This window comes from Loxodonta africana, chromosome 22 (assembly GCF_030014295.1).
Source record: "Loxodonta africana isolate mLoxAfr1 chromosome 22, mLoxAfr1.hap2, whole genome shotgun sequence".
NCBI lineage: Eukaryota > Metazoa > Chordata > Mammalia > Proboscidea > Elephantidae > Loxodonta > Loxodonta africana.
This window is the reverse complement of record NC_087363.1, coordinates 20,564,346-20,592,210: the sequence shown is the minus strand read 5'-3', so window position 1 is coordinate 20,592,210 and position 27,865 is coordinate 20,564,346. Positions and strand designations below refer to the sequence as shown.

General features: G+C 48.6%; 2 protein-coding genes across 2 annotated transcripts; one reads left to right on the top strand and one right to left on the bottom strand.

Moving 5' to 3' along the window:
• Window positions 1-980: 980 nt before the first annotated feature.
• BAP1 (BRCA1 associated protein 1) lies at window positions 981-8,871 on the bottom strand. The gene is made up of 17 exons (XM_003410064.3): window positions 8,718-8,871; window positions 8,569-8,598; window positions 8,399-8,453; window positions 7,297-7,429; window positions 6,817-6,936; window positions 6,303-6,364; window positions 6,086-6,228; window positions 5,749-5,827; window positions 5,156-5,279; window positions 4,664-4,811; window positions 3,981-4,165; window positions 3,383-3,516; window positions 2,383-2,861; window positions 2,107-2,267; window positions 1,772-1,864; window positions 1,569-1,641; window positions 981-1,429 (listed from the first exon to the last, which is right to left on the bottom strand). Exons 1-17 carry the CDS (start codon window positions 8,752-8,754, stop codon window positions 1,296-1,298), a joined length of 2,190 nt encoding a protein of 729 aa, XP_003410112.1. The 5' UTR covers window positions 8,755-8,871; the 3' UTR covers window positions 981-1,295.
• Window positions 8,782-21,882, top strand: PHF7 (PHD finger protein 7). Its single transcript, XM_023548105.2, has 11 exons — window positions 8,782-9,064; window positions 9,270-9,391; window positions 12,192-12,276; window positions 12,709-12,800; window positions 17,653-17,754; window positions 18,143-18,267; window positions 18,719-18,878; window positions 19,485-19,591; window positions 20,466-20,582; window positions 21,009-21,133; window positions 21,336-21,882. Exons 1-11 carry the CDS (start codon window positions 8,782-8,784, stop codon window positions 21,557-21,559), a joined length of 1,542 nt encoding a protein of 513 aa, XP_023403873.1. The 3' UTR covers window positions 21,560-21,882.
• The last annotated feature ends 5,983 nt before the right edge of the window (window positions 21,883-27,865 follow it).

Below are 27,865 nucleotides of genomic sequence, written 5' to 3'. Positions count from 1 at the left end.
ACAGCAGCCTTGCCTAAAGAGCTAGCCAGCAGCCACATGAGGGCCCGTTTCTTCAGAGTTTTATTCATTCACTGATCTGGTATTTACAGGGGCCGGCCAGAGGCGTCAGGAGAGGCAGCTGCCATGCCTGCCAGCCCCTCCCCCCCACCCCCCTGCTGTCACTATGTACAGATAAAGGGTCTGCTTGGGTCACCTTCAGAACCACCTAAAGAGGCCATTGGGCTGTTTGGGGCTGAGCTCCAGGGGCAGTGCTGGGCTCATCACCCCTAGCATCAGGCCCCCTGGGAACCAGGGCTCCAGCAGGCTGTCTCAGTCCTGCTGCCTGCCCCCCTCCCCCCGCCCCCCGAGTGCCCTGCAGAGGCTGAGGAAGCTGGTGTGACAGGAGAGCTGAGTAGGGCCAGCTCCCTGCAAGCAGCCCTGCCTTTGCTATCCCCACCCTTACAGGAGGGAGACATAGTAATACTGAGGGCTGGGCAGAGGGTCCTGTGAGCCCACAGGCTCCAGGGACAGAGACCTGGAGCCTGAGGCAGGCCCACAGCCAGGGCCACAACACTGAAGGCAAAGGGCCCAGGGCCTTGCCATGGAGAGCAGTCTCGACAAGCTTAACAGGCACCCATCAGCTCTAACACTTGTCTCTGATCAGGCCGTGGGACCCCAGGGAGGTTGCTCCTGCCGCCCTTGCTGGGACACACAGCCCCAGTCCCGCCCAGCAGCTGGGGTCCCTGAGTGCACAGCTCTCCAGAATGAGTAAAAAGGAGGCTGGCTTCCTCAGACAAGGACAGGCTGGCACTGGGGCTAGAGCAACAAGGCCCACCACCACCCATGCCTCCAGCTGTGACCTTGTGGTTGTGACCCTGTGTGGTACAAGGACCATGGCCCACCTGGACGACAGCTGATAGGAGGAAAAGCAGAGTTGGGAAGCCAGCTATGTCAACACAGCAGTGGCAAGATGGGTTGGAGCCCAGAAAAATAGACGTCTCTGATAGATAAAATATATATTCTGCTGCCCAAGGCGGGAGGGCCAGGATCTGCCACTCCACAGCCGGCTGTGGAGGAAGCCGCAACATCTCGCAGCCCCAGCGCCAGCTGCTGCTTCCTGAGCACTATGGGGCTGCCCTGCCCTGCCAGGCCCTAGGGCACAACACCAAGAATCCTGGCCTAGCTCCCGTTCCCAGGGCCTGGGCTCTCTGCTTGGAACTATGTAGTAATACTGGGAGAAGGGAAGTGGGGCAAGGAAGGGGCCCTAGTGAGGGCCACGCGGCAAGAGCAGGCTGCAGAGTCAGGGCCAGCGGTCCTCACTGGCGCTTGGCCTTGTAGGGGCGTGAGCGTTTCCGCCTGTCAGGCTTCCTCTGCTTGTGGAGCCGGCCAATGCTGACCCCTTGGCGTCGCCGCACTGAGATGTTCTGCTCCACCAGGTTGGCCAGCATGCCTGTGGAGAGGCAGAGACCCTGAGCGGGTGGCTGCATGGCCAGCCTCAGGCCAGGAGCTGGGACTCTTGTAGCCCTCACTGCCCGAGGGAGGGGAACCTGAGGGACATGCCAGGTGAGATGCAGCAGTCCGTCCCTCACCTTCCTGAGCCAGCATGGAGATGAAGGTGCAGATGAACTCATCATAGTTGTGGGTCCTTCTCTGGTCATCAATCTGCGGGAGAGGAGAAGGGTGAGGGCTCCAGAGCCCACCTCCCCAGAGCAGCTGGCAACTGACTCAGGAGGCAGCACCTCTGGGATAGCTGGCAGGTGCAGAGGACCAGGCAGCTAGAGAGATCACCCACCTTGAATTTCTTCCTCTTTTCCACTTCTTCCTTGAGGCAGGCCTCATAGTTTGCAATCTCAGCCTCCACACACTTCAGCAGTGCCAGCAACTCCTGCCAAAACCCAGCATTGCAACCATGGGGGGCGCCGTCCAGTGCCAAAGCCCCACTATGGGAAGGAAGGATGAGCAACCACGGTCCATGGGGTCTACTAAGGCCCCCTGTCACTCCATGTGCCTAGCTCCAGCCAACCCATACCCCAAAATCCCAATTAAGAACCCAGCACCTGGGCAGCAGTGCCCCAGGCCCTTCCCTGTCAGAACTGGAAGCTCCAAGAGAATGTCATGGAAGTTCACCTTGGGTGAGTACTTCTCCCCACTTAAGGGCTCACCGGGCCTGACCAGCCCAGTCTTCTCTCTGCTGTCTGCTGCTTCCGCCACCTCCTTCTCCTCTGGGCTGCTGGACCCCTGACTGCTTTGGCTCAGTCTGATGGAGGGTGAGGAGCCCTTCCCACCTTCTGGGGAGAGAAGGCACGAGAAGACCCTTCAGGACAGGACACTGAGTGGTCACCCAGCCACCTCCCTCCTCCCTACAAGGTGCACCAAGTGGCTAGTGAGCAGCCCGAGGCCCACCTGTCAGTGCCAGGGGGCTCAGCACACCGTCCTCAGCCAGGTGCAGCAGGCCTGTGCTGATGACAGGACCCAGGTCACGTACAGCACGGTTGTAGCGTATGCAGTCAACACGCAACAGGCTGTCATCCTCGCCAAAAAGCACCTTGGAGATGTGGGAGGTGACAGGGCTGGAAGGCCGCGTCGGGTTGGCCGAGCGGATGGGCGAGCGCAGGGGCGAGTTGAAGGCACTGCCGATCTCGGAGGCTGTGTCCGTGCTCTCATTGCTGGGCGTGGGCGAGGGCTGCGAGTGCGTGGCCACTGCCACGGCCGGACTGCCAGCCCCGCTGCTCGTCTTGATAGACAGAGGGATCGAAAGGTCTTTTTGGGACTCTTTGAGCTTCTCAGCCAGGACATTGATAGTGTTGGGCTGCAGCACTGACAGTTGCCCATCCGCGGAGCCACTCAAGGGCCCTGGCTTCCCTGGTCCCTTCCGCTTGTATCTGTAGGGCCCAAGGGAAAGTGAGCCGAGAGCACAGGCTAGGTGACCACTCAGCAGAGCCCAGAATAGCCTCAACACATCCTGGCCTCCAGGGACTGACCCAAGAAGCTCCTCACACTGGGGCCAAGCAGCCTGACCCAGCCATGCCCAGCCTGGCACTTAAGCCGCAGCTGTGTATCATCTAGGAATACTTCCTCTGTTCCAACCACCTCACCTCACATCCATTGCCAATGGCATGTCTTCCTGCAAAGCTGCCCACCTGTTTCTCCTCCATCCCTGCCTCATCCAATCCTTTAGGACCCAAGAGAACATGCCTTGGTGTTAACGTGCCCAGCCCTGCCCTAAGCCCACCACCAACTCCTTGGGGGCCTGGGTCAGCCCCTTCATGCCAACCTCCCCAGGGTCCTGCATGCTGTAAGTGCTGAGCATTATCTGCTGAAGGGCATTCTCAGACAGGCTGGAAGGTTCAGGAAAGGCTCCACAGCACCCAGAGCCTGGCGCGCTGACAGAGCCAGGGCTGACCTAATGGCGGAGCTGGCATTCTGCATGTCATCCTCCTCATCATCCTCATAGTCATCCTCATCATCTGAGTACTGCTGGGGCGGCCGGACTGGGACTCTGCTGCGGCCTACGCCTGCTGCCAGGTCTTCCTCTTCCTGGGGCAGAGAAAGCCAGGGCAGTCATGAGCAAAGGGCCAGTCAGGCCAGGCCCAGCACTCACACAGAAAGCTAACTTGGTTCTCCAGGCTGTGTGGTGAATGCTTCCGGGTGCTCCGGCGCCCACTCTTGGCTCCTGGGCAGGCTGCCTCCCACCCACACCACTTGTCTACAGAAGGCTTCCAAGACAGAGTGCTCCGAAACACGTGCCTTTATGCTGCCAGCAGAACCCAATCATAGAGCTGTACCAAGGTGTATGTCCTAAATGGTAAACACCACAGCTTACAGTCAGAGGGGCTCTCCGTGCCTCCCCAAACCCTGCCATTACGGGGGCCTCTGACACAGAGAAGCCTGGCAACCCAGGCCCAGGCAGAAGGCAGACACCAAGGAACCACCTGGGGAAACTGCCTGTTTCAGCCTCTCAAGAGAAGCCTGGAGGGAAAGCAAAAGTGCTCTCAGCTCACCTGCATGGGGGACTTGGCATAGTTGTGATTGTCCAGAAAGGCTGGCAGCCGCTGGACGATGGGGGTAGGGTTGGGGGGAACCCCATTGAGGTTGCTTCCTGGAGGCTTCACCACCAGCTTGGGTTTGCTGGGAGGGCTGTGGGTCGGGGCAGGTGGGCAGGAACCAGCCACCTCCTCTGCACCATCTGGGACACGGCAATGAGCACAGGCAGGGCCTTCAGCTGGAATCCTCCAGGAAGCTGTCCCCAGCCCACCATTTTTCCCAGTCCTGGGACACAGCACTACTCCCCGCTCCCTCCCCAGCAGCTGAGCCAGGGGGCCAAGTGGGAGTCAGCAAGCTCTGAGTCCACAGTCAGCCCATGGTGAGACAGGTAAGAGACGAGACAGGAAGAAAGGGAGGCAAAAAGAAAAAGGCCTCTTAAGACAGCAGGAGAGGGAGTGTGCATTACAAAGAGGCCCAGGGCCTGTGATGACAGCAGCCCTTTACAGGAGCCGTCTTTTAGGAGAGGACTGCTCTCCCCCACATCCCAGGGCACAGAGCTATGGGCACCAGGACCTCCCACAGGACCCTCTGCACTGCTGCCCAAGGCCATCCACAGAAAGACTTGCCCCCTGTGGCCTCCCAGATCAATCTGTGAGGGGGTGGCTCTGAGGCCCATAAGAGAGGCCCCAAGCCCCAGTACCTGTGTGGGTACCCTCGGAGGCCGCTGGGGCCCTGCTTGCCTCCAGCACTGGGGGGGACTTGCTGCTGGCTGGCTTGGACTCCTCAGGCAGCTGAGACTCCTGAGACTTATGGGTCTGAATCAGCTCTGGCTGTGTTACCCTAATCAGCTGAAAACAGAATTGGTGGTACAGAGGAGTGAGGGCAGACCCAGGCCACTTCATGGGGCAGTTAAGAGCCCTTGAGGGGCAGCAAAACAGCTTCGGCTCTGCCCACCCACTCACAGGGAAATAGGCTAGCCAAACCCACACCTCCTTTTACATCTATTTTCCCACACACACCTCCCCACCAAGTCCCACCCTCCTCACAGAGGGAGCAAAAGGGAAGTAGCTCACTGAAACCCTAACCCGTAAGAGAGTGATATGGGAATCGGGAACAGATGCCTCAGTAGGGGTGGGAATGGGTGGGAATGGCCAAGCAGGCTGGGCAGAGGACAGCCAGGAGGGGCACCCACCTGCTGCAGGGCCTCCAGCACTGTTTGACGGTTCACCTTCAGAACATGAAGCCTGGCCTCATATTTGATCCTGCGATCAGGCACCACCGCCATCAGGTTGAAGCGGATGTCATGGTAGGGCTCCCTGTAGTCACAGCCCCAGCCGTGAGAGCAGCCCCGACCCTGGACCCACCATCAGGTTGAGGCAGATTTCCTGGCAGGGCTCCCTGCAGTCACACTTGTAGCCATAGGTACAGGCCCCACCCTAATAGGTGGGAGCGGCTGGCCATGTACACCACACACCTGAGCTGGTGCCTTTCAATAAGCTGTGTGAGGAGCCTGTCAGGAAGTGAGCGAGCATACCTGGGCCGCCTCAGGGTCCCGAAAAGGCCTGCCCCTCCTCTGGCCCATCCCAGAGCAAAGGCCACAGGCAGCCCAGAGAGAAAATGAGGCAAGGAGTTGGGAGTCCAGGATGTAAACCTGACCTTGCCAGATTCGCCATGTGGCCTTGCACAAGTCACCTGATCCCTCTCTGCCATGGTTCCTTTTCCTCTGTCCCTCCCAAAGGGGGCACAGCTCCAGAGGGTAGGGCAGGGCAGGCACAGGGCCCTTACCCTGCAGTGGCGAGGCCAATCCGCTCCATGATGACCCGCCGGGCCTTGTCTGTCCACTCCTCATCCTCCCCCCAGGGCCCTAGAGAAGACCAAGCCAATGAGTCAGTAGGCAGGAAACCCTGAGTCGGGCAGGCCAGCCACAGGAAGGAGGATGGAGAAGAGCAGTTGAGCCAAGGAGTCAAGGGCAGGCAGTGCAGGGTACCATCCTGGCCAGAACCAAATGTCCTCCACACCTACTCCCTGCCACCAGGTCCCCAAGTACCTGAGGACCCTGAGCCCCAGTTCTCTAAGACGCAAACAAAGGAATCCCAGTGGGCCCTGAGCTCATGGTACCTACCATGGTCAATGGGGTAGACCTTCAGCCCGTCCAGCTCAAAGAGCCGACCTGTGATCGGCACATAGCTGACAAAGTGGAACGCCTCCATGGTCCGCACCGCACTAAGGCCGTTCTGCTTCTCAGGGAGGTGGCGTGGCTCAGGCCTAGGAAAAGGCAGTCAGGACCCAAAAAGGGGCAACCCCCACTACCACCACTGCCTGCCACAGCTCCCACACACCTGGCATGGCTATTATGTGCCTTGGCCAACTCCGGGGCATTGCCAATTGCATATCCTTTGCTCTAGAGAAAAGAAAATATGGACACGTCAGAACAACTTCTCAGACAGGCCTCTGGGTGGGGGCACAGTTCCAGAGAGCAGGCCTGGAGGCGTTCCAGGAATCTGAAGTATAGATTGACACTTCTAAAGGACTAGTAGTGGGTAGAAGAGAGCTCTGGAGCACCAAAAAGTTGGGCTCTACTGACTTTGTACAGTAATCAGTGGACACTGGGAACAACACAGCCTAATAGGAAAAGTCCTGACACAAAAGGCCCTAACATGGTGTCACCTAGGAAAAGTCCCTTCCCTCTCTAGGACTGCCTCCTTCTCTGGTTTAAAACCAATTGCCTTACCCAATTATTTTAAGAGTCAAACATAACGAAGGGCCAAATGCCATGTAGTGGCATTACCAGCAGCCCTGGGGGTCAGATGTGCCCAGCTGGCTGTGAGCCTGGACTAAGGTGCCACAGCCTACCTCAGGGCTGAAGCCTTTGGTGAAGTCCTTCATGCGACTCAGGGTGGGCCCCAGGTCCACATTGCTGCAGTTCAGGAGCACACTCAGCAGAGCATGAGTAGCACAAGAGTTGGGGATCAGCTGTGAAATCAAGAAGAGTCAGCCATATGCTGCACCCCTCACCCCAGTTCCTCAAGCCTATACTCACTGGGAATAAGGACTCAGAAAATGACAGTCATATCTGGACAACAACCCTAAGCTTTTCTCATCTTGGCCCAATATCTGCTCACTCAACAAACACCAATTAAATACTCACCAGGTGTCTGCGGATGCAGAGTGGGGGAACAACTCCACACCAACCTGCCTAAAGGTGTTCCCAGGGTAGTGAATGAGAGCTCAGTATCTTCTCACAAGGGTTTCCTGCCTGCTCCCATTTCCCTTTCTCAAGCAAAGAAAATGGCAGCATCCCACCCTCCAGACAGAGCACAGAGCCCAGCAGACCTGGTGAGCAAAGAACATGTTATTCACAATTTCGTCGTCAATCACAGACGTATCATCCACCAAAGTAGAGACCTTGCGGCGGGACCGGCGCTCTTCGATCCATTTGAACAGGAAGATGAACCCATATACGGGGCTGGGGAAAGTAAGGGGCAGAGCCAGATAAGCCGAGGGGGCCAAAGCCAATCAGCATCCCTTTCTTTCTCCCTCTCTCCCCTTGCATCCTGTTACCACTCAGGTGTCCCTGCCAGAATCCCACTTCTCTCCTGACACTAGGCCCCCTGAGTGGTCCTGAGTGCTCCCATCCCAGAGGTCTACTGCAGGCAAAGTCAGGCATCAACTTCTGGTTGTGGTGCTCCAGGAGTCCACCCAGGCTCCTCACACCTAGAGCCTATGATTGCTGGATAACAGAAGAAAAGAGGGAATCGACGGCCCAGGGCAGGACTGGGTAGGAACACAAAGTAAGGTGGGAACCAAAACTCTTGTCTGATGAAGAACTTAAACGCTAATCCTCCCTTATGGACTCCAAGGTTGGGCCCCAATGCGGCCAGAAAAGAAAACAAACACACACACCAGCCCCTTCTTTCCCATGAAACAAAAAGCAGACTTCTTGAGATGTCACCATAGCAGTCTCCCCACCCCTCTACTCTGTGGGGCCACCAGAACAAAAACCTGAGGAAGGCCACCTAGAAGAAGCCTTGTCAAACACCACATGCCAACCAATCCATACAGGTCCCTGTGTGAGATTTGAAACCACAGACACACATGGGCACATTAAAGCTGTAATTAACTAACCAATTACAGCTGCGAAAAGGCACTACGCGACCTTGATGGCAAGAAGGGACTTCCTATTGCAAGACCAGGAAAGGCATCTGAACTGTACCCCTGAAGGACAGTCAGGATTTGGATGAGGGGGAAGCAGAAAGGGAAGCACTGAGAGAATACTGAGAGGCTATCGGCTTGATTAGAAAGAGAATACCCATAGAGAAGGGATGTTTCCTTAATGAGACTGTACAACTTGGGGTTGCTGATACTGCTTCCCTCGAGGGGCACTCTTCCCCAGCCCTCCGGGTGTGAGGGGAGGCCCTGGCGCCAAGCCACTCACCCCTGACATTTGCTCTGAAGGTCATAGATCTCCTCTACCTGCACTCCTTTGACACCTGCGAACAGGAAAGGAAAGCGGTCGGGCAGGGTGGCCCCTGGCCCTGAAGAAGGCAGGCACAGGGCTGGGCGACCACAGCCCCGGTCCGGCGGCCAGGGGAGGCTCTTACTCACCGAAATCTTCCACCAGGAGGGTGAAGAGGCCTGGGTGGGGGCGACAAGAGACGGACAGGGTCAGACAGTCGCGTTCCCGCGGACGTGTGCCTGCCCATGGGCCCACCCGTGGCCCCCCTAGCCCCCGGCCCGCCCAACCCCCTTCTCACCCGGGTCGCTCTCTAGCTCCAGCCAGCCCTTATTCATCTTCCCGCGGGGCGGCCCCTCAGCGCCATGTCCAGGCCCTCCCGACCCACCGCCGCCCCCGCCGGGAGCCCCTGTCGCCCCCGGGGCTCCTCAGCCCCACACAGACAACGGGCCCCGCCGCGTTACCCGTCCGCGCCGGCGGTATTACGTCACCACGGAGCGACGGCTTCCGCCCCGCCCCTGGGCTCGTCTTGCGTCGGCCGGACCCCAGCGCGAGCACGAGCTCGGAGGCCGGCGCGCTCGCGAGGGAGGAAGGGGCGGGGCAGGGGCGGGGCTAGAGAAAGGGGTCGGGCCATGATGGCGCGCGGCCGTTAGCTCGCGGCCGTTAGCGGTCCGGTTTTGCCAACGGTCGGCGCCACGGTCGTCCCCGACGCTGTGGTTCCCGTGGGTCGCAGTCCGCGTGACCCGGCCCCCGTTAGCGCGCTCGCCCCTTTAGCCGGCGCAGTCACCGCGCGGGGCGGCCGCCCGTGAGGTAGTTACCACGGCTTGTGACAACGAATAAAGCTCCGGGACAGCGGCGCCCTCAGTGACAGCTGGGCGGGCGTCCCGGGCCGGGCGCTACGGTGAGGAGGGAGCGGCGGAGGCGACCTCCGGCCCGGCCCTGCACCAGCGGCCTGGCAGGCGCGACATGAGCCTGGTCCGGCACCCGCGGAATGCTCCTTGAGCCCCTTTTTTGGCTGTTACCTCCGAGGGACCGTTGTGGCCACACCGACACGTAGTTTCCAAATAAATCGTTGTTTAGTACTCTTGCGGCGGCGGGGCCGAACACGTTTATTTTTTCTTTTTAATTTTATCAACAAGCATTTACCCAGCGTTTATCCAGTGAAACAACTTGGTAACTTTCAAGGGAGCATCCGCCCGGTTAGGAAATCACGGACTGAGCAGCTTGTGGAAGCCCGTATTTGCAACGTCCCAGCGCAAATGTTTTGAAGATCGTCCCATCTACTTGCAACCACCGGTGTGCACAGAATCCTATTCAAGGAACGTCTTGGTCCAGCGATGCAAAGAACTGAAGTGTCAAGGTTTCATTTTTCTATTGCTAGGTGGTCGCGATGTATCTATCCCCAGCGGCTGGGAGCTGGTCCGTAGTCTGCCAGAGTGGATTCCTCCTGGGGATGGCATAGTTAGTGCACGCCCTACTCGCTCCTCTTCCAGCCTGTTGGGAAAGAAGCACCAACATCATTACCTCTGCAACTGCAACTCATAGGTCGGGAGAGGAGATTGAGCAAACACAAAGATAGGAAGGGTGGCATAGCCGTGGTTTTCAGACTGCTTAATTGTCTTAGTGGTTGTATTCATGCAGAATAGTTGAAAGTCCCTGAAGATACTCATGTTCTCAACCGTGATCTGAGGACGTGGGCACTGGAGCTTATGTCTCTAGAATGATCTAACTTACTCAGCTCTTCTAAGAAATGCTGGACTAGATAGAGTCCTTCTTAGGGGTGGGTTTTGCCAGTAGGCTGTCTCTCACTGGGCAGAGTGCTTGCTTTGTTGTTGCTTGCCTTTGTCAGCCCAAATCCCACAGGCTTTTGTTCCCAGGGAGGTGCTACCTTATCTAACTTTTACTGGGTAGAATTAAGGCACCCATGCTTGGGGACAAAAGTAGCCTTTTTTTCCTGGATGCTACTTCATGCATTTGTTGTTGTTAGGTGCCGTCGGGTCGGCTCTGACTCATAGTGACCCCATATACTGCAGGACGAAACACTGCCCCATCCTGCGCCATCCTCATGATAGTTGTTATGCCTGAGCCCATTGTTGTGCCCACTGTGTCAATCTTGTTGAGTGTCTTCCTCTTTTTCACTGACCCTCTGCTTTACCAAGCATGATGTCCTTCTCTAGGGACTGACCCCTCCTGATAACATGTCCAAAGTATGTGAGACATAGTCTCACCATCCTTACTTCTAAGAAGCATTCCGGTTGTACTTTTTCCAAGATAGATTTATTCATTCTTTTGGCAGTCCATGATATATTCAGTATTCTTCACCAACATCATGATTCAAAGGTGTCAATTCTTTTTTGGTCTTCCTTATTCACTGCCCAGCTTTTGCATGCATGTGAGGCAGTTAAAAACACCATGGCTTGAGTCAGGTGCACCTTAGTCTTTAGACTGACATCATGCATTTAGTGGGTACAAATAAAGAACCACTTAGCTCCATCAAGCAATGGTCCCAAGTTCTTATACTGCTGTGTGATAGCAGTATAACATGGTAATTAGTGTTGGTCTCTGGAGCCAGGCTAACCCAACCTACTACCGCCGAGTACTTGGGTTCAAATCCCACCTATACATTACTTACTATGACCTTGGACAAGTTAATTAACCTGTGTCTCAGTTTCCTCATCTCGAAAATGGGGGTAGTAGTAGTAGTACCTACTGCATGAGTTAACACATGTAAAAACACCTAGAGCAGTTTTTGGCATGACTTAATAGTTATCAGCTGTTATCAGCACTGATACAGGGTGAGTCCCTCATTCCATCACTTGTTTGGGAGGTGAACGGCACCATTGGTTTGATTGACCCCATAGAACTTGATAATCAAATGTGGAATTAAATTGCTGACTAAGCCCTGCTTATATTTATAGCTGGAAGAGCCTGAATTGTTGTAGCAATAGTATAGAAGAATTCAAGAGAGGAGAGAGAGGCAGCTGCGAATGAAGACTATAAAAGAAAAGAAGAAGGAACACCAAAGATTGAGGTAGAGTAGGTGACATTAGGGAGTTTGAGAGAAATTGTCCAATGGCCTGTAGTAAATGCTGCACTTTTTGCCCTCTTTGGCATGGTGTTGGGGGCTGGAGTTGGGCACCTTCAAATGACCCTAGAAGCTGCCCAGTAACTTATCACCCCAGGGTCGTCCCTAGTAGCAAAGTGCTAGCTCTGCAGTCCTACTGCCTTGGTTCATAGCCTGGCTCTGACACTTGCTAACTTCGTGACTTGGGACATGTTACTTCATTCCTTTATGCCTCAATTTCCTTGTCTGGAAAATGTGCATAATAATTGAACCCGCTTTTTAGAGTGTTCTGTAGATTCATTGAGTTAATACATATAAAATGCTGAGAATAATGCCTAGCAAATAGGACATACTCAATCAAGGTTAACTATTACCATTTTTAGTATGCTTTGTGAAGTCAGTACAACCTGAGATTCCGAGTACACGGCAGAAGAAGCGGTAAAAGATTAAAAGGGGTCTTGTTCTTTTTTTGTTGTTCTTACGTTCATTCAGTCATTAGAATTGAGCACCTATAGGAACTGGGGACAGAAAGACAGTTGTGATCTGGTCCCAACCCTCACATAACTTAGTGGGTATGTTTGGTGCTTTCAAAAAATGTGAACTATGAAAAGAAACTGATGTCATGGTCTTTAGATGTTTTGGTCCTTCATCAGACCCATGGAAGGCATTTAGAGGAAAATTTTAGAAAGGGGGTCGACAGGGTCCTCAAAGATCATCTTGTACGTCTCCCTTCTCTTGTATAGAAAATCTGCCAAGACTAGGAGGGTAACCCAGAGGAAGCCATCTTCAGGGCCTGGTAAGAACTAGAGGTTCTGTTCAGCCATTGCCTCCTGACCTCAGCAAAGAGGGCCACCTGTGTGGGGCAGCGAACTTGCTTCTCTCACTGTCAACCCTACTTCCCAGATTCTCCAATATCCTCAAGAAGTTGGGATCTGTAATTTTAAAATTTCATGTCTAAAGTTCAAGAAACAAGTTAATTAAAATAAAGCTACTTGAGATAAGAAATGAACACTTGCAACCAACTCCTTCAATGTGACCATAATTATACAAAAGTCTAGCTTATGCCAAGTAACACCACCTCCCAACCTCGACTCCTTGCCAAAATGAACCTCTTCCTGATACTCTGTTCCATCTTGTGCTTACATGATTGTGTTCCCACTCTTCTCTTTCATTCTGATGGTCAACTTGAGTCAAACCTGTAGTTAATTCTTAACGTGATCTCTTCCAGTCTGTCGGCTATGCCTTCAAGAACCTGGGGATCCTGAAAAATTAGGGGAATTTCTTCAGAAAGAGGATCTTGGCGTGCATTATTTCTGTCTTGTGAGTATAAAGTCTCCTTTGCTTTGAATATCCTCTGGCTTTTGCTCTACAGTCTATTCTCATTTGTGCATCCAGCCTTAGGTCCATAGCCCTGTTTGCTTGGTGTGTTTTTTTTTAATAGCTTTTTTTTTTAATCGAGTTTTATAAAAGTAATACAGTTACCTGGTAAAATATGTAAAAGTAATACATGTACTGGGTATAAAATCCTGACAGTATAAAGTATGAACAACAAAAAGTAAGTCTCCTCCCAAACAATATTCCCAGTCCTTCCTCTCTACAAGCTGCTATCAACAGTTTATTGATAAACTGTCCTTCTAGTTATTTTTTCTCCAATACTCTTTTTTTCATTAGATATCATTTAATACTATAAAATGTACCAATTTTAAGTGTACAATTTGATGAATTTTGGTAAACGTATCCCCATGTAACCACTGTCTCGATCAAAATAAACGACATTGCCCAGATTTACTGGTCTGACAAAGACTAGAGGAACTTGGAGACTGTGGCCCCCTGACACCCTTTTAACTCAGACCTGAGGTCCCTCTCAAAGTTCACCCTTCAGCCACAGATGAGACAGGTCTATAAAACAAACAATAACAGCACACATGAGGAACTTGCTTCTTAGTACAACCAAGTATGTAAGACCAAATGGGCAACACCTGCCCAAAAGCAAAGACAAGAAGGCAGGAAGGGACAGGAAAATGGAACAAATGGAAACGGGGAACCTGGAGTGAAAGGGGAAGAATGTTACATCACAGGTATTGCAACTAGCCACAAAACAATTCATATATAAATTGTTGAATTAGAAACTAATTTGCTCTGTAAACTTTCACCTAAAGCACAATAAAAAGAAAAATAAATAAGCAACATTTCTATGACCCCAGAAAGTTTTCTCTTGCTCCCTTCTAGTCAGTTCCCCCGGGATATCACTGTTCTGATCTCTGTCACCATAGATTACTTTTGCCTGTTCTTATACTTCATGTAAATGCAGTCATATGGTATGCAGTCTTTTGTGTCTGGCTTTTTCTAAGCATAGTGATTTTGAAATTCATCCATGTTGTTGGATGTGTCAGATCTTGATCCTTTTTATTTTCCAGCAGTATTCTATTACATGAATATACTACAATTTGTTTATCTGTTCACATGTTGATGGACATTTGAATTGTTTCCATTTTGGGACTATGAATAAAGCTGCTATGAATATTCATGTGCAAGTCTTTTTGTAGACATATGTTTTCACTTCTCTTGAGTAAACACCTAAGAGTGGAATTGCTGGTTGTATGCTAACTATACGTTTATGTAAAATTGCCGAATCATTTTCCAAAGTGGTTGTATGAGTTTACACTTCCACTAGCAATTTATGAGTGTTCCAGTTGCACAATATTCTTGCCAAAATTTGGTATTGTCAGTCTTTTTCATTATAACCATTCTACTGGGTGTGTATTGATATCTTGTTGTAGTTTTAATTTGCATCTCTTTAATGACTAAAGATGATGAGCTTCTTCTCATGTGCTTATTGGCCATTCACACATTTTGTTTTGCCAAGTGTCCATACAAATATTTTGCCTATTTAAAAAATTGTGTTGTTTGTCTTACAATTGAGTTGTAATAGTTCTTTATATATTCTGGATATAAATCCTTTTTCAGATATGGGTATTTTGACTATTTTCTCCCAATCTGTGGCCTGTCTTTTCATTTTCTTAATGGTACCTTTCGAAGAACAAAAGTTTTTAATTTTGATGAAGTCCAATTTACCAGTTTTTTTCTTTTATGGCTAGTGTTTTTGTGTGTCCCAAGAAATCTTTGCCTAACCATTGAAATACATTGGTGCCTTTTTCAAAAATCTACTGACCATTTATCTGTGAATCTAGTTCTGAATGATCTATTTTATGACATTGACCTATGTGTCTATCCTTACACCAATACCACACTGTCTTGATTATTGTGGCTTTATACTATCTTGAATTTAAGCATTGTAAATTCTCCAAACTTTGCCAAGATTGTTTTGGCTATAGGTCTTTTTCTTTCCCATATAAACTTTTTATTAAGCTTGTCAATTTTTCTTTAAAGAAATACTACTGGAATTATGAATGCATTGGATTTATAGATCAGTTTAGGAAAAATCGATAATATTGAATCTTATTCATGAACACGGTATATGTCTTTACTTTTTTGAGTCTTTTAAAATTTAATCTCAGGAGTATTTTGTGGTTTTAGTGAGGTGGTCTTACACATCTTTTGTGAAATGTATTCCTAAATATTTTGTGGTTCTTATGCTATTATAAATAACATTTTAAAACTTCATTTTCCAGTTAATTGTTTCTGGTATATAGAAGTACGATTAACTTTTGTACATTGACTTTATATCTTGCAATCTTGCTAAATTCACCGATTAGTTCAGTGGTTTTGTTTTGTTTTTTGGTAAATGCCCTAGTATCTTCTGTGTACACGATCATGTCATGTGTGAATAAAGACAGTTCTACTTCTTCCTTTCCAATCTTTATGTCTTTTATTTTTTTATTCTTGCCTTATTGTACTGGCTAGGACCTTCAACCTAATGTTAAACAGAAGTGGTGTGAGTGGCTATCCCTGTCTTGTTCCCAACATCAGGTGACAGCAGCCAGTTTTACACCATTAAATATGATGTTAGCTGTAGGGTTTTTGTAGATACCTTTTATCTAATTGAGGAAGTTTCCTTTTATTCCTAGTTTGCAGAGTGTATCATCAATGTGTATTGAATTTTGTCAACTGCCTTTTCTAGATGTGTTGAGATGATTATGATTTTTCTCCTTTATTTTGTTAATGTAGTTTATTGTATTGGTTGACTTCTTTGATGTTAAACTAACCTTGCATTCCTGTTGTAAACCGTACTTGGTCATGATGTATTATGCTTTTTTATAGTGGGTTCAATTTGCTGACATTTTGTTTCATTTTAACATCTATGCTCACTAGAAAGACCAGTTTGTAATTTTCCTGTCATGAATCCTGTCAGATTTTGGTGTCAGGGCTTTGTTAATTTTGATGCATTTGTAAGCATATACATTTTTAACATAAAAGCAAACATACTGTACTTAGTGTTTTGAATCTGGCTTTCTTCATGTAATATATTTTGGGGGAGCTTTCCATATAGAGACATCCTGGTGGCACAGCGCTTAAGACCTTGGCTGCTAACCAAAAGGTCAGCCGCTCGAATCCACTAGCCACTCCTTGGAAACCCTGTGGGGCAGTTCTACCCTGTCCTGTAAGGTTGCTGTGAGTTGGAATTGACTCAACAGCTACAGGTTTTTTGGTTCCATATACAACATATAGATCTCTTTTTTAATTAAAAAAAAAATAGCTAATTAATATTCCATGGGGCAGTTCTGCTGTCCTGTAGGGTCACTTATGAGTCAGAATCAACTCAATGGCAATGGGTTTTTGTTTGGTTTGCTTTGGTATGGTATGAGTGTACCAGAAAGTATTAAACCAAACCTCTATTAAAGAACATTTAGATTGTTTCTAATCTTTCATTATTGATTTTCTCTGTTTATAGAAATAATACATGCCCCTTGTAGAAGACATGAATAATACTTAAAAATATAAAGAAAATAGAAGCCATTCATATGATCTTAAAAACTTGAAATAATCAGTATTAAAGTATGTATTTTATATGTTTAAAACATAATTGGGAACATACAGCTTTAATTCCAAGTGACCTCAAAATCACCCAGCCTTTAGGGTCACCTTTTCTAAAACGTTAAAATCTAATAACCTGAGCTTCCATTTCACATCATTACTGCAGGAAGTCCAGCACCCTCCCCAATATTCCATAACATTCTTGTTGTGGGGGAGGGGGCAGGTGGTGCTGACATTCTACCATCCTGTGTAACAGATCGGTTTAGCCACTTGTGTCCTTGATTTCTCATTTCAGACTTTGCTTTGGGGACTTCTTAGAAACAAAAGACCCTTTAAAGTATGTTTTTAAAGGAAAGTGCAATGCAAGTCCTCCCCTTCTGAAACGCAGAATGTCTACAGTCAGGAGCTTGTGTCTCCTTTCCTGTACAGAATACGCCCTGAGAAGAGTATTTATTTGGGGCAGCAGAGCAGCAGGGGTGACAGTGTGGGTTCTGTGGGCTTGGGGATGAATGCCAGCCCTGTTGCCTCCTCGCTGTGTGACCTTGGCTGAGTCACTTCCCCTGCAGCACCTCATTGTGGAATCTGAGGAGCCTACAATTGGATCCTCACTAGCATCTGTATTACAGGGTTGTGGTGAACATAAAATGAGTCAGTACACAGGGAGCGTTTTCCCCTAAGCGCCCAACACACGACAGCAGTCCTCAGTAAATGAGAGGCACACAGCACGAAGGTGGCACAGAGCCCAGGGTTTAGAGCTCTGTGGCCTTGAGCAGGTCACATCATCGTTCCTATAAAATGAGATGATAATACAATGAAACCTGTGAGAGTGGGAACTCAATGGGACTGCCTTGTTTTTCTGGGTCTCGCAAGGTCTCTGCTTTGACAGTGTGCAGTCTTACCTACTTTTCCATTGCTATCTATTAAGGGAAAGTATTTGAGTTTTCCTTCTCTGATAGGCTTCCGCCTTCCAGAGGTTCCATCTTTGACAGGTTTTACTATGGAACCTACCTCCTATGGTTGTTACAAGGATTAAATGAGTTAAAATTTGAATGGCCCGTAGAAGAGCACCCAACACATAGTGCTGTATAAGCCTATGTTAAAGAAATGACACTCTAAACGCAGTCCATATTCCACCAAGCTCGGTTTCTTAGCTCTCTGCCTACCCTGGCATGCTCCACACCCTACTGCACTGTGTCACTGATCACCAATGCTGACGGCCTGGTTCTGCTGCCCGCAGATCCTATCTAGCAAGCTGCCTCAGAGGGGCCAGTCTAACAGAGGTTTCCATGGATTCCTGCCTGAAGACATCAAAAAAGAGGCAGCCCGGGCTTCTAGGAAGGTTAGAATCCCCTGAAATGGGGGCCTTGGGGTAGGCCTGGTTTTCTCTGCCTCTTCTCACATCCTTCTCATCGTTCTGTTTCTGTTCTTTTCCCTGGTTGCTTGCTTAGAAGTCAAAGGACTCTTGGATTTCCCAAGAGGTCCTTCCTTTAAATTCCGTACTCCTCTGGGGGGTCACGGCCTAAACTAGGAGAGGGAGCAACATCCCGAGCAAATAAAGGATTAATTCTGTGCTGCTTGAAGCTCAGCTTCAGGAGCCCCAGCACTTTCAGGACCACTGAGGGAGGGGAGTGCTGTGGTTTCACAGGGTTTCCATCCCATAGAATGATGCACTGCAGGCCGTCTGTCTTTCCTGGGGTCCTGAGCACTGGCTGCGATCTCATTTGCAGATCTGCTTTGTGTGCAAGAAAAAGGGAGCTGCCATCCACTGCCAGAAAGATCATTGCGTCAGAAACTTCCATCTGCCTTGTGGCCAAGAAAGGGGTTGCCTTTCACAATTTTTTGGAGAGTACAAGTAAGTGATAAAGGAGGAAAGTGGAGCTGCCTTTTTGTAACTTGCTTTTTAGCTGTTAATGAAATCAGAGTTTGGTTCTCACCGGCCTGTGTTAATTTAGCAGTCGGTCTGCCCCTCCATTCAGTAATGGGAAACAGTGTCTTAACTTGGACATTTCATGGGGGTTACTTCTTGCTTCCCAACCCCTTCTTAAATTACAAACAGCTGGGGTTCTTAGACAGCTGCTCAGAGCTCAGTGGGCTTTTAGGAACGGAGGCTGTGGAGACAGTCCCGGGAGCTTTGCTCCGTGAGAGAGCAGCAGTGAGAAGGTGTGTTCTGCGCCCTTGCTTCCTCTTCATGAGAATGGATGTTCACTGAGCACTGCCTGGGTGGTTGATTGCCCTTCCTAGGCCAGGTCCCTGGAAACTCTATCAGTCAACAATCAGAAACCAAGTCTGTTCTTCTGACACAGATCATTTTGTGGAAAACATCGCCCAACACAGGACATCAAACGGGGGGACATGGGGGAGGAAAGCTGCGTCTTGTGTTGTGAAGATTTATCCCAAGCGAGTGTTGAAAACATCCAGAGCCCGTGTTGTAGTCAAACCATCTACCACCGCAAGTGCATACAGGTGGGGCTTTCTCTGTCCTCTTACCTTCCACAATGGCTCTAGTTCTCTGCCTGGAACCACAATGGCCTGGCAATGCGTGGGGGCATCTCAGCTTCAGAGCTCCCTTCTGGAGGCCTGAATGCAGGTGGTTCCAGGCAGTTGGAGGAACCTCAGCCCGGCCTCTGGTCATGCTTGGCCAGTAGGACCTCACCCATGATAAGATTCAGACTGAGCAAAAGCCTCAGGTTGCTAAAGAGGCTCATCCTAGAGTAAGTCTGTAGTCTCAAAATCAGCCTTGCTTCCTGGAATGAAAGAAAAAGAAACATACCCAGGTATCTGACCCCTTCTGGGTCAGAACTGCCAAGCCGCATGGCTGAAGACGACAGCTGAGGCTCACCTGGAAACTCTCTTGAAAGCCATTTGTCCCAGGTGACTGTGTAACACCCAAATTTGTAGCCCCCACGGGTAGCCCATCCCCACTTCTTCCCCCAGAGCCCCCAGCCAAGCTCTCACCTTCCCCTCTCACCAGTTAATGATGTGCTCTTTTTGGGATGTGGGTGGGGGTGGAAAGAAGGTGGTGAAAGGCAATGTTTACCAAGACAAAGCTCTCCCACGTTTCTCTTACAGAAGTATGCCCACACGTCAGCAAAACATTTCTTCAAATGTCCACAGTGTAACAATCGAGAAGAGTTTCCTCAAGAAATGCTAAGAATGGGAATTCACATTCCAGACAGGTAGTAGAAATTCTAATGCAGAAACTCCCAGGGAGTGGGTTGCTGAGATCTAGAGAGGAGGTGAGTGTGAGGATAGTTCAGAGAGTGAAGAAGCAGCTGTTGTTGTGTGCCATCCCATTGATTCTGACTCATAGCAATCCTATAAAAAATAGGACAGAGCAAAACTGCCCCATATTTTTCAAGGCTATAATCTTTACAGAAGCTGAATGCCACATGTTTCTCCAGTGGAGCTGCTGGTGGGTTCAAACCTCTGACCTTTTGGTTTAGCAGCCTAGCACTTAACCACTGCACCACCATAGCTCCTTGAAGACAAAGCAAGGCATTAAAATCAGGGCTTTGAACTGGTTCCTTCCGGAACCCCTGCTGAAAATGTGCATTTCTAACAAGTTCTCAGGAAGTTATAAGAATCACCGGGGGATCTTGTTAAAGTAGATTCTGAATCTTGTTAAAGTAGATTCTGAATCAGTATACCTGCGGTGGAAATGCAGATTCTCAGCATGGGTTCAAACTGGAAGGGACCAATTCAGAAGCACTGACTGAAACACAGTGAAGAGGGAAGGGGTAGAGGGAGCGCTTTTCAACTATCAAAAGAAATAAGGAAGAAGAGGGTTCGGAAAAGGGTACCTTGAGAGTCAGAATTCCCTGGGGGGTTGGGTTCTTGGATCTAGGGTGGAACTAAGGAACCCCCATGTTTCACTCAGCCTGCTTCAGCCCTCTCCACGCCACTCGCCCACCCTTGTTGAAAGTGGTCCGGCAGCCTGTGTTGAGCTCTTTCGCTGTGCCTAGCTTTAGTTCTTCCTGGTTCTTGCCCGGTGGATGAAGATTCACCACCTGAATGTGTGTTGCTTACTCACTATTTCTTCTCCCGCTGCAGAGATGCCGCCTGGGAACTCGAGCCAGGGGCTTTCTCGGAGTTGTATCAGCGCTATCAGCATTGTGATGCCCCCACTTGTCTGTATGAACAAGGCAGAGACAGCTTTGAGGACGAAGGGTAGGGAAGGGCTCCTGGCTGAGAAAGAGCTCTTACCGTCGCCATCTTAGAGTTAGACTCCGGCACAGTTATTATGAGCCAGAAAAGCTCTTCTGCCTGCGGACAGTTACTAAGTCCCATCCTTAACCAACCCCTGACTCATTCATGTGCAGGTGAACAGGTCTCTCTCTGCAAAGTCTGCTTCTCCTTGTGCCCAATGGAGAGACACTGAGGGCCAATTCCTTTGTAAATCCACCTTGCAAATGGCTGTGCCTGAAGGCAGGCCCTAGGGTCAGCACTCAGCCTCTCTGAGCCACACATCCACTATGGGTAAAATGTATAGTAGAAATGCCTGGGGAGCCTTCAGCACAGGCCTGACCCAGAGCGAACATCCTGAGAGGTAGTACTCTATTTGCCCACACAACTCTTCCTTGGCTCTTTCTGTAGGAGGTGGCGCCTCGTTCTTTGTGCTACATGCGGATCCCACGGAACCCACAGGGACTGCTCCTCTCTTAGATCCAACAATAAGAAATGGGAGTGTGAAGAGTGTGCACCTTCCGCTTCAACCACAGGTGGGACTGGAGGGATGGCCTGATCTGGAGAGGTGGTGGGGGTGGGAAGAGGAGGGTTGTGGTGCCTGGGAAAGGAGGAAGGCATGCCACCAGAGTGGGCTTGTCACTGGCACCTTCAGTTTTGAAAGGTTAAGGGAGGGTTAGAGGCTCTGCGCCTAGGCTAGGCAGAGCATTGAGTGTTCTTTCACCGTTCTTTGCTCAGACTACACACCTGGAAACTCAAGTGACATCCCCTGCTGTAGCAGCACCTTCCACCCCGAGGAGCACTTCTGCACGGACCCCAGCCTGGAAGAGAACCCAGGCCCTTCTTGGACTGACTGGCCAGGACCTTCCTTATTAGAAAAGCCAGAATCCTCTGGCAGCAGGAGGAGCTGCTCCTGGCGGTCCAAGGGTGTCAGAATCACTAAGTGCTCCAAAAAAAAGTAGCAGCTTCTGATTTGTCACTGCCAAGCACAGTTGAGTATGAAGCTTCACTCCATTGGGTTTGGGGGAGGGAGCACTTTGGGGCTATGAGACAAGAAAGGGGGGCCAGCAGTAAGACCTGGAGCTATGGGAAGAGAAGCCCGGGGAGGATGGGTCCAGAGGCCAACAGCGGAACACGTTTGTGGCAACGAGAGCACCTCCACTCTCCTCTCCCTGATTCCCAGATGGCCTTTCTTCTTCTCTTCTTCCACCAAGATTCTTCCACCTTCATCTGGTTCTCATATGCCTCTTCTTCCTTCACTCACGTTTTTTATGTAAATAAACGTTTTCTCTCCATTGGTGTCTCCTTATAAAGTCATTCTGGAATTTGTCTAGCATACTAAGGAATCTGGAGGGTAGTATGAAGGGATAGAAAAACTCATCCTTCTAATCCATGAAATTCAGTAAATTAAATTTAGGACTTTCAACTTAGAACATAGAAGTATTTCTTTGGAGAAAAGCAGCTTACAGGGAAACTGGCTTTACAGGGGCAGAGATTTTGATCATTATGCAAATGAATACGGGGTTCTGACCAGGGACATAAGCCACCAAAGGAATCTACACTGGACTGAGACTAGGCCATGACTGCAAAGCTTGGGGTCCTGGGCTCGACAGGCCTAGAACTGCCCTGCTCATGTGGAACTCAGTGGGCTCCGCTCGCTCCCAGCTGGTGTCCTTACTACATCTCCACAGCTTAAGCGTGCCACCCAAACCCTTGCTGCCCAGTGGTTCGGGCATCCCTGTCTAGGGTGAGGGAGAATGTCCAGAGCTTAATCACAAATTTGCGGGCCAAGACATTCACATTAGCCAAGGAAGCTGGGAAGGGAATCTGGCAGAAGACCAAGGGAGACACTGAATAAAGCCTATGTCACATTCAAATGTTTTGTTTTGAATGTGCAAAAAGATAACTTTGTTGCTGAGAATACACACAGCAGAGCATACACCAATTCAACAGTTTCTACATGTACAATTCCATGACATTGATTACGTTCCTCGAGATGTACTACCATTCTCTCCCTTCTCTGAATTGTTCCTCCTCCATTAACATAAACTCCCTGTCCCTAAGTTACCTAATTTTTCAAGTTGCTGTTGTCAGCTTGATCTCATGTAGATAGTTCTTAAAAGAGCACAATGCTCAAGGCAGACGTTGTTTACTAATTAAGCTGAACTACTGTTTTTTTTTTTTTTTTTTACTGTTTGGTGTTAAGAAGACTTCAGGGAGTATTTTGAGTTTAAGGGTTAAAGATTATCTCAGAGCAATAGTCTTGGGGTTCATCTAGTATCCATGGATTCAGAAAACCTAGAGTTCGTGAGAATTTAAAATTCTGTTCCATATTTTCTCCCTTTTAATCAGAATTCTTTGATCAAAACGTTCTGTAATGTTAGCTGGGCACCATCTACTTTTTGTAGTCTCATGGCAAGGGAGGCAGTTGTTCATGGAGCAATTAGCCACACATTCTATTTCCTCCCCCTATTCCTGACTCTCCTTCCTCCGTTTTCCAGGTGAACAGAGACCAATTGTGATTTGGATGGCCACTTGCAAGCTTTTAAGACCCCAGGCACTACACAACAAACTAGGAGGTAGAACAGAAGCACTAAACATGTTATTTGGCCAATTAACTGGGATGTCCCATGAAACCACGACCCTAAACCTCCAAACTAAGGAACCAAATCCCATGAGGCATTTGGTTGTACATAAGCAGCCTCAACAGCTTCTCTTTTTGTTGTTGTTCTAAATATTTCTATCACACAACTTTTGCCAATTCAGCTTTTTCGGGTATACAACTTAGTGACAGCAATTACATTCATGAGTTTTTTTTTAATTTTTATTGTGCTTTAAGTGAAAGTTTACAAATCCAGTCAGCCTCTCATACAAAAATTTATATACAGAGTGAGCTAATTATATCAGGTGGACACTTGAGACTGTGTTGGCATCTCCTGTCTGGAGGGGGGATGGGAGGATAGAGAGAGTGGGAAGCTCGCAAAATTGTCACGAAAGGAGAGACTGGAAGGGCTGACTCATTAGGGGGAGAGCAAGTGGGAGTACGGAGTAAGATGTAGGTAAACTTATATGTGACAGACTGACTTGATTTGTAAACGTTCACTTGAAGCTCAATAAAAGTTAATAAAAAAAAATTTATATACACCTTGTTATATACTCCCAGCTCTCCCCCTAATGAGACAGCACACTCCTCTCCACCCACTATTTTTGTGTCCATTCAGCCAGCTTCTGACCCTGTCTGCCGTCTCATCTCCCTCCAGACAGGAGCTGCCCACATAGTCCCATGTGTCTACTTGATCCAAGAAGCTCACTCCTCACCAGTATCGTTTTCTATCCCGTAGTCCAGTCCAATCCCTGTCTGAAGAGTTGGCTTTGGGGATGGTTCCTATCTTGGGCTAACAGAAGGTCTAGGGACCATGACCTCTGGGGTCCTTCCAGTCTCAGTCAGACCATTAAGTCTCGTCTTTTTCTGAGAATTTGAGGTGTGCATCGCACTGCTGTCCTACTCCCTCAGGGGTTCTCTGTTGTGTTCCCTGTCAGGGCAGTCATCGGTTTCAGCCAGGCACCATCCAGTTCTTCTGGTCTCAGGCTAACGTAGTATCTGGTTTATGTGGTCCTTTCTGTCTTTTGGGCTCATAATAACCTTGTGTCTTTGGTGTTCTTCATTCTCCTTTGTTCCAGGTGGATTGAGACCAATTGATGCAACTGGGTTAGATGGCTGCTTGCTAGACATTCGCATGTTTTTCATGGTTTTGTGGTATTTGAGTTAGTGGGAAGCTCAGGACCATTGCCAGATAGGGAGTTCTCGGGGTCTCAGTGAACAGTTGTCGCTAATGGTGGAGAATGGGATCCTCGCTCCAAACGTTGCCCACTCCTGGAGATGTGCATCCAAGGTTTATACAGTGATCGCCTCAGACATGATCAGGTTCTCTTAGAATCAAATGGGTCATTTGTGCCTTCTTATTTTTATTATCAAAGTAATATAGGCAAAGTAATAATAGATTTTAATAGTCTAAGAGGATAATGAAAAACAGACTCTTGACCCACCTTTCCCCACCCCCTGTCCTACTCCCCAAAGGAAACTGCTTTCCATTTTTTAGCCATTTCTTGATTACATAATTTCAGATAATATGTATTTATTGACTTCCTATTATGTTACATAAGGGTTTGGTATTTTTCAAACCTTCCCAATTTCCTTATAAAATCTTCCCATTTTCCTTCTCTCCATCTTTCTTACATAACCACATCACAAATTTTTGTTAAACCATCCTTCAATATGTCCATTATCATAACCGCGTTTAACGCTGTTCACTGCTGAGCCAGATTACCTTCCCTCTGTGTTTTTTTCCTGAAATTAGTAATTGCTTCTTTTTTATTAGCAAATTGAGCTAATAAAAAACAAGCAATTATTAATTTCAGGAATATGAATAAAATTATTAATTTTATTAGCATTTCTTCCAAAATGTTCCAAACGATTGATAAAATACCTCAAATATGCCCTGGTCCCCACCAGCCAGGCATCAGATCACAGTCAGTTACACTTCTTTTCTGAAAGACCTGCCTCCTGGAGCCTACTCCTGAGCTAGCCAGTAGGCTCTCCCGGCCTGCTGCAAGACCAGAGCCTCACCACCATTAAGTCTTATTTCTTGACCTTTTCCTGGGTTTGGTAACTCAATCCTGTGCTTCCTAACCTGGGCATCCAGGGACATTTTATCAGAATTCTGAAAATGACAAGAGAGTTTTTAACTTGTTTATGTTTATTTCAATAATTAAAAAAATATTTTACCTATCCTGGGATTTGGGAAGGAAGATCACACAGGCAAAGTGCCATTCTCATCATATTGTATCAAGGGTACACTCTACTAACATGACTTGTCACTGTTGATTTTGACCTTGATCACCTGGTGAGATAGTGTTTGCCAGGTTTTTCTTTTGGCCCTTTTTTTCACCGGACACTTTGGAAGGAAGCCACTATACGCAGCCCAGGCTTAAGGACTGGGGAGATATCTCCTCCTCTTTGAGGACAGAGTATTGACATAAATGATTTGAAATTCTTCTGCATGGGAGGTTTATCTGTTCTCCCCCATTTATTTATTTACCTATTCGATCATTTATTTATCTCAGTATAGATTCATGGATTTTTCTTAATACCTTGTGCTATAATCCAATGCCACTTTATCTATTTTTTTGCTCAGATTCTTCTGGTGTTGGCCATTGAGCGTGCTTGTGTCTCTTTTACGTGCCCCATCATTGTCTGTTTGTTTTGTTTTCTGAGCATTTCCTTACTTTCTGGCAGTATGAAATGCCCCAGGCTCATCTTGTTTATTTTAAATAACTGTTTTCACAGCTGATGAGTCTACGAAGCTTAATTACTGCTTAATAACTTGGGACCTGCGACAAATAGCTTACTTGGGAAGGGTAGAAATAGATGTTAAATAAAAATTCCCTAAAGACCTCCTCTCCTTCCTGTAATCCTTACGTTTGTAGGAACCATAAACTAGGGTCCGAAACCTCAGAACCTCCTTCCACTCCCCCATCTGCTCAGCCACCTCCTTTTTGTCAATTTGACGGTTTTTCAAAGGCTTGCCTTCCTCTCCAACCCCATTGCCAGGGCCCAGGGCAGACCCTTGCGCCTCACAGGACTGCAACAAAAGCCTTCTGTCCGTGCCATTTCCTGGGTCCACTGGCTCCATCCACCCTTCTGCCAATTACCATAAAACATCCATCTGTTAGCTCTTTGCTTAGGAATCTGTGATGGCTCCCACTGAGACTAGCATCGAAGGCCTTCCCTGAATATGGCCCTGCACAGCTACATCTCCCGGGGCCCCGCTTGTGATGGTTAAGGTTGTGTGTTGCAGTGTAATGGATTGGTCAGCAGAGAGAAGAGCCCACTACCACCAAGGAAGGAGAGACTGGCAGGAGAGACCCACAGGAAAGACCTGCAGGAGATGGTGCAGTGGGCTTCCAGGCCCACAGGGCAAGAAAGCTGAGTGCCTTCGGGCAGAGACTGAGGGCCAGGGAGAAGCCTATGCCTGACTCATGAATTTAGGACTTGTCATCCTCCGCAATGGCTTGAGCCATTTCCTTTATACGGTTTGTGAATTCTGTGAGAATGTTGCAGCAACTTAGGGAACCCAAAGAAGGGAGGGAAAGTACTGAGGGGAGAGGAAGTGGTTGATGTTAGAGATGATGGAGCTTGGAATTTTGGACATCTGGGACATCTTTAACGTGCGCCCCATAGGAATCAGTTTTGTGCTAATCCTTATAAAAAATTTGTGTGTCAACTTGGCTGGGCCATGATTCTCAGTGGTTTGGCAGTTATGATGTGATTCGGCAGTTATGTAATGATGTAATTATCCCCCATTTTGTGATCTCCCATAAGTAATACAATGAAATTACCTCCGCCATGTGATCTGATATGATCAATCAGCTATAACTGGAGTTTCCTTGGGAGTGTGGCCTGCACCCAGTATATATGGACACTGGCAAAACTCGCTCTTTCTTTGAATCCTGCATCTGGCTCATTATCATCTCGTGTCTGATTCTTGGGACTTGAGCCAGTGGCCTACATATTGCCTGCAGATCTTGGAATTCGTCAGCCCCTGCACCCTGTGAGCCAGCAGCCTGCTGCCTGACCTGCTGATCTTGGGTTCATCAATCCCTGCAGCTACATGAGTCAGGAGAAGCCTCCAGCCTGATGCTTGACCCACAGACTTGAAACTTGCCAGCCTCTACAACTGCATGAGCCATTTCCTTGAAATAAATCTCTCTCTCTCTATACATAAGTATACATATATTATACGTATATACATACATGTACATGTATATGTACATGTGCATATACATATATATATATACACACACACTTCATTGCCTTTGCTTTTCTAGAGAATCCAGCTAAGACATCACTCACTGGCCCTCTGGAACACTGGACCCCTGGGCATGAGGTCTAGCCTGAAGAGCCCTAACCTCCATCCTCAGCCTGTTGGACCCAACACAAGAGCTGCCTCTTCATCCCTAGGCATTCTCTCACCCTCATGGTACCTGGCCTGGGACAACTTGTTCAGAGGCAGTTTGGTAGCTACTGAATTGATTGATGTGCTCACATGCTGTATTCCTGAGCCTGTTGTTTAGTTGCCAAACACCAGAGGGCGCTGTTAGCATGTTGACAGAGAGATTATTCACCTTTAGACCTAGACTGTTGAGAATGGTTTATGCAAAGCTTGCTTCTTTGGGATTGCACGGGACTCATTCACTGCTCTATAATC

Coding starts and splice junctions, on each gene's coding strand:
- BAP1 (XM_003410064.3), bottom strand. CDS start 8,754: ATGAATAAGGGCTGGCTGGAGCTAGAGAGCGACCCGG. Junction 8,599..8,717: donor GGAGCTAGAGAGCGACCCGG/GTGAGAAGGGGG, acceptor GCCCCCACCCAG/GCCTCTTCACCCTCCTGGTG. Junction 2,268..2,382: donor GAGCCCCCTGGCACTGACAG/GTGGGCCTCGGG, acceptor TTCTCTCCCCAG/AAGGTGGGAAGGGCTCCTCA.
- PHF7 (XM_023548105.2), top strand. CDS start 8,782: ATGTCCAGGCCCTCCCGACCCACCGCCGCCCCCGCCGGGAGCCCCTGT. Junction 12,801..17,652: donor GCGTGCATTATTTCTGTCTT/GTGAGTATAAAG, acceptor TGCTGCCCGCAG/ATCCTATCTAGCAAGCTGCC. Junction 21,134..21,335: donor ACCTTCCGCTTCAACCACAG/GTGGGACTGGAG, acceptor TTCTTTGCTCAG/ACTACACACCTGGAAACTCA.